Below are 5864 nucleotides of genomic sequence, written 5' to 3' on the forward strand. Positions count from 1 at the left end.
CCCAGCCCCGCCCCGCCCCGCGCACTCCCCTCGCTCGCCCACACCTTGATAACTCAATATCCAATCACAAACATTCTTATAAATGCTGCCAGCTTCGATATAACCAAGTTTAAACCACGAAAATAACTTTAATTGTATCAATACTTTGAATATAAAATATGCTTCAAAAATAAATTTAGAAATATTTCTATATCTGATATGTATATGTAGATGAAAACAAAAAGTTTATCAATACCTCATCATCAGAATTATAGTTATAATATAATATAACTGGATAAAATCTGGCAGCATTCAAATGTTTTAGTAATATAACTAAACTCCCTAAGATTAAATTAAACTTGACAAGTATTTACCCAACAAAAACTATATATGTGGGCCGGGTCAGTGGACATTATGGATTACAGTACACTTTATTCTCCCATTTTTTTTAGCAAGATAACAATAAACATATGCCAAATTTTCCCATTTCGCTGTACACTTATTAGCAAAATGTTTTGCTATAAGCCATAAAGTTCCACTATGAATATCCCAATGTTAACCCTCTACACCAAATTAATTGTACTTTTGCCAATGTTACGTACAACCGCATTATGGATATTAAGCAATGAACTTTTCCCCCAACTTATAACTCACTTGTATAACATTGTCTTTTCACATATATTTTTTATTTCAATAATTTTACATTAGATAGATTATTCTTATACATTTATCTTGGATTTTAGTAACAAGTCAAATCAGTTATTGTACCATCAGGTAAGTTATGAATATTGCCATTTACAATATCAATATTTTATCACACATTTCAGCACTTTAAAAGTAGAGTAACAAATTTTCACTTAAATATTTTTTTATTTCCCATGACAAAATTTATATTTTACTAAATATATTAGCTTAAAAATTCAAATCTGTAATTCATTAAAACTTAAATGAAAAGTCTTTAGATATTATTTTATATTCCAACATTGCCTAATATCCGTGCAGCAGACTCAAAATTGGCAATGTGAAATAACTTGCCCCCCACCTGTGTCCTATTTTCTCCCTGTCCCTGTTGAGTGCCTCCTGAGCGTTCCCCTTGTCAACGAAGTGTACAAACGCCTCGCCCGAGGCCCTGCCCGTGTAGTCGTAGAGCAAGTGCACCCCATCGGGGGCCACCATCAGCCCTGCCCCACCCACATTGAAATAAAGATCAGTTACACAAATTGAGCAACACCCGTTGTGGTGGGATATTCTAATTACTATAACATTCAAAACGCAAATAATACTTGATTCAAATGATGTGTGCAAAAAAAATTTAATGAAATTTTAATAAAAATCAAATAAAAAAGGACTTAAAGCCAATTCATAAAGAAATTAAATAATTCTATATCCTTAAATAAAAGGTGTTGTTGCAAAAAATCTTTCCCACCACAGGGTCGACGATACCTAATATTCCCCGATTCAGTCTTTAAATGAAATATGGACAGACAGACAATATAATTAATTAGTTCTATGCCTTACCGTCAAAGAACTGGATTATTTCTTCTTTAGAGCAACCAAAAGGCAAACCACGAAGTTTAACAATGCCCATATCATCATTCAAATTAGGAATACCACCAAAGCCATTCTCAGAGTGGTTCATGGCATTCAAAGCCCACTCCATGTCTTGACGATCCGTGGAGAATACTGAAAACATAAGATTACATTATGAATGTACGGTACAGGAGCTTCAGAATTTAAAGCATAAATAAATTTTATCAGTATTAATCAAAGAAACAAAAAAAATTAACAAGATTAAGTTTTATTAAGATCAGACCCTTTAAAAATATTTTAATTATTTTGTTACCTTCTATATATCGTTTCCCCATGTTCTCCTTGTCCTTTTTGAGAGCTTCGTCCACATCTGCCTGGCTCACCAACTCTACAAAACATTCACCAGATGGTCTGCCCGGCCTCACTTCTGTCAAATGCACTCCTGAAATACATTTCACAATTTGAACTCATGAACTCATACGGACCTACGTCAACTTATATACAAAACAGTAGTTCCAAAATGTATAAATTAAAACAGGGAATAGAATTCCGCCATAATGCCGTTATGACAATAGGAGCAATTGGTAGTACGAAATAACACATTTGAACTGTTTTTCTCACCTTCTTTTTCATTTAACACGTTGATTCCGCTTAGGAAATCTAATACATCTTCTACTGTTGTAGAGAAAGGCAAACCGCGTAACCTAATAATGTGACTACCGCCGTCGCCCGATCCCAACATTTCCACTTTTTAAATTAGTATCAGAATATTTAATTACAGTATTTCAACGCAAAGAGGAATTGGAGTTATCTATATTTACAGTTATTTTACTACGTAACTAAGCAGATGAATAATTAAAACCTTGATAGCGTCACAAACAATCCAAATCGAACTTTTTCTATTTATCACCATAGACAACGCACCTGGCACAGATTGAAAACGATAAGAAAAGTAAATAGACAATACAAATGTCATCTAGATTTTATATAATCTATGACTTTAATGAGTTTAATGGACGAAAAGGAAATATCTACTGCCAAGAACTCCAAGAACTACATGAAGTGTTATTTAATTTATGCGTCAAAAAGTTTTTTGGGTTAATTAATTGATACCAAAGTTATTTACAACTAATTACAGTCAATACTTGAATTGTAAACTTATTAAAAATGACTGTCGACGGTGAAGAAAAAACTGAGCGTGAGCGTGTTTTTATGGACATTTCAATAGGCGGCTTGCATTCTGGACGAATCGTGTTTGAATTGTTTAGTGATGTGGCTCCAAAGACTGCGGAAAATTTCCGTGCTTTATGCGCTGGTGATATGGGTGTTGGGAAAGTAACTGGGAAACCGTTAACATATAAGGTATACTTTTGCAATGTATCAAACACTAAATTGTTACTCCTACTTATGTTTATACTCAGTGAATTTTGTTCGATTTTTTTCTACTAAAATAAGTGCTAACACTAGAATAAGTTTTGGGTACTACTGATAGATTTTTAGGTTAAGTGTACTCTGCCATTGCCTTGTCCATTTCTTTACAATTTTCTCTAATATATAAAAACTATGTTCCCCTTAAATCAGTTCTTAAAGAAGATTTATTTGCTAGGGTATGGTGTTTCATCGAGTGGTCAAAGACTTTATGATACAAGGAGGTGACTTCACTAACGCTAATGGGACAGGCGGAGAGTCTATATATGGAGGAACCTTTGAAGGTGAGCTGTTCACATTTGTGGATGTACCCTTGACAGTCACTATAAGACAATATTAAATAGAAATAAAACCTGAAATGTCTGAAATAACATAAAGAAATTTGTTGCGATTTATTTTCAGATGAGACATTTGAACTTAAACATGATCGGCCCTATCTTTTATCTATGGCCAACAGGGGCAAGGATACAAACGGATCTCAATTCTTTATGTAAGTTGTGGTGTAAAGGGTGAGTCACCCCTGACTTGTGTAGACTCTGAACCTCTTGGTTTGGATGTTTATGAGCTGATGATATACTTACAAAAAGATTTTCATGAATCTGTAAGCTTAAGTTGTTTTCAGAAAGGAGTTGAGAATGCATTCTGTTTACATTAAAGTTATAACTCAAACCAGAGTTGTTTTAAAATATTTAATAATTATCTGTTGAACTTTAAGTAGCATGTTCAGATGTAACCACTGAGAACAATTAGTCAAGATGTTAATGAAGCTATGAAGCATAATTAGGTATTACTGTTAGATTTTTTTTTATAGAATAATGGGCAGATTTATTGGTTTGTCTAATGTTAAGTTGATTGTTATTACTGGCTGGCGACCATAACTGAACAAGGTGATATCCGCCTTTACAAAAAGAATATTCTATAATAAAACAATTTAGAATTTTATCACAGGCTGTAAAGTATTTTGTCAGATTGTCATTGGGGCACATGAACACCATCTGTAAAAAATTCCATTAACTTAAAAGATTGTATGTGTAGTTGAGGAATTTGTGTAGTATTGGGGTGGGCAGAGGTTGACGCGCGGTTGTGTGTGTAGAGGGCGCTGGCGTGGCGGCGACGTGCGCGCGCTGCCCGCTATCGTTCTTGTTGTGTTCTGTGTGTTGTAGAACAACACAGCCGGCCCCGCATCTCGACAAGTAAGTCACTTATATTTATTTTTATTTGTATTAATACACTAAGGGCCCTTTTTCATCCATTCTATTAAAGAAAAAATTTGTAAGAATATTGTTTCACCAATATTTTGGAGTCATCTAAGTTTAATTTTGCCTTAGATTCAGGGGAATTTTAACCTTGAACCAAAATCATCTATCTAAGAATACAATAGGGGCTGGTTGATGAATCTAGACATTACATCATATGACATTTAATTTACTTAATTTATTTTACCACAAAAATAGTTATATGGATAAATAAAATGTGTGCATGTGTTTATTGCAGTGTGCACGTAGTGTTCGGGCAGGTGGCTGCGGGCGCGGCGCTGGTGCGGCAGCTGGAGGCGCTGCCGGTGGACCGCAACGCGCGCCCCCTGCAGGACGTGCTCGTCACCTCCTGCGGACAACTCGTCAGGCTCAAGACAGGTAACTGTATGCGTAGAAGAGGTGCAAAATATTATCAACATAGGTTTATATAACTCAACTTATAAAATGCAGAATATCACAGTTCTTTTTGTTGAGTCTTAAATCTCCTTATTAGTATACAAATACTAGCTCTAGTCTGAAATTAGTTTCTCATCTTGGACAGTTAAAAAGCATAAGCAAGATAAGGAAAAGGCGAAAGAGGAAAGTGATGGCGATTCTGATCATTCGCAGAAGAAGGATAAGAAGAAGAAAAAAGAGAAGAAAAAGAAGAGGTAAATATTTAATAAACACTTTTATCAATTAAATCAATGTCTAAGCTTAAAAAAATTAAAGTTAGAAAAATCATATTTCTGCTGTTTATAATGAAAGTATACTTCTTTAAATTTTTGATAGATTGATTACATAATAAAAATAAAAAAACAATATTCCAGACATCAGTCGGAGTCTTCAGCGGATGGTCAAGAGATTGAACAACCCGTTCATCCATTGGTGATGACATCAAAGATTGACCCTCGAGAGATACCAGAGGTGCCGGAACCCAAGTTCCTACTGCGAGGTGGAAAGGATTATGACAAGAAAGATAGAGATAGGTACGCGGTTACAAGTTGTTTTTTTTTGTAGTCATATGTTATATATATGTTTATTTGTTACATTTTTAACGGAGTCATACAATCTTCGATTTTTAATTTTCGCTTTTACAGCTTTAGCCAATTTTTAATGTAAGTCTAGTTGTCTTTTTTTTAATGTTTTATCATGTAAATGTGTACACTATGAAAAGTTTTTTTTAAAATAATTATTGTAAAGTTATTTGTGCAATGAATTGACATTAGAGGTATGTATGTATATATATAACATTCAGGATGCGGTACCGCGAGCGCGACCGCAACGCATACACCAGGAGCGGCAGGATTATAAAAGGACGCGGCGTTTTCGTAAGTATAACTAGACTACTAGTTAATCTACTAACATTAGTAGTAATAACTTTCTCAAATATGTTTAATAGTTACTTTTTTAGCAGAATATGGAAAACTTGTTCTATTTTGTAGAGTTTTAATTTATACTTTAATACGTGTCATTTTACAAATATTATAAATGCGAATGTATGGATGTATTGAGATGTAGAAGTAATAGAATTTGTGTGTGTGCATGAGCAGCGGTACCGCACGCCGTCACGCTCGAGGTCGCGCTCTCGCTCGGTTACACCGCCGCACTGGAGACAGGCGCAGCGCAGGATCATCAAGCTCTCTGACTACGAGGTACACACACATCTACACTCTCTCTTACCCCCCCCCC

At 34.9% G+C, this 5864-nt stretch overlaps 2 protein-coding genes across 3 annotated transcripts in view; one reads left to right on the forward strand and one right to left on the reverse strand.

Annotated features, from left to right (window-relative positions):
- Nucleotides 1-2429, reverse strand: part of LOC106117829 (heterogeneous nuclear ribonucleoprotein glorund) — a 5313-nt gene extending 2884 nt beyond the window's left edge. The window contains exons 1-4 of the mRNA XM_013312294.1: nt 2131-2429; nt 1823-1951; nt 1498-1662; nt 1022-1160 (exon numbers count right to left, since the gene is read on the reverse strand). Coding sequence (XP_013167748.1) covers nt 1022-1160; nt 1498-1662; nt 1823-1951; nt 2131-2251 — 554 coding nt within the window. The 5' untranslated portion in view covers nt 2252-2429. The remainder of the gene's footprint in view (nt 1-1021; nt 1161-1497; nt 1663-1822; nt 1952-2130) is intronic.
- Nucleotides 2430-2513: 84 nt separating this feature from the next.
- Nucleotides 2514-5864, forward strand: part of Moca-cyp (nuclear cyclophilin protein Moca-cyp) — a 7532-nt gene continuing 4181 nt past the window's right edge. For both annotated transcript variants that reach the window (XM_013312110.1, XM_013312118.1), the window contains exons 1-9: nt 2514-2871; nt 3116-3221; nt 3340-3427; nt 4101-4130; nt 4432-4571; nt 4735-4843; nt 5003-5161; nt 5431-5503; nt 5726-5827. In XM_013312110.1, the coding sequence (XP_013167564.1) occupies nt 2677-2871; nt 3116-3221; nt 3340-3427; nt 4101-4130; nt 4432-4571; nt 4735-4843; nt 5003-5161; nt 5431-5503; nt 5726-5827 (1002 nt within the window). In that variant the 5' untranslated portion in view covers nt 2514-2676. The remainder of the gene's footprint in view (nt 2872-3115; nt 3222-3339; nt 3428-4100; nt 4131-4431; nt 4572-4734; nt 4844-5002; nt 5162-5430; nt 5504-5725; nt 5828-5864) is intronic.

The sequence above is a fragment of the Papilio xuthus genome, unplaced genomic scaffold, assembly GCF_000836235.2.
Source record: "Papilio xuthus unplaced genomic scaffold, Pxut_1.1 DF829567.1, whole genome shotgun sequence".
Taxonomy (NCBI): domain Eukaryota; kingdom Metazoa; phylum Arthropoda; class Insecta; order Lepidoptera; family Papilionidae; genus Papilio; species Papilio xuthus.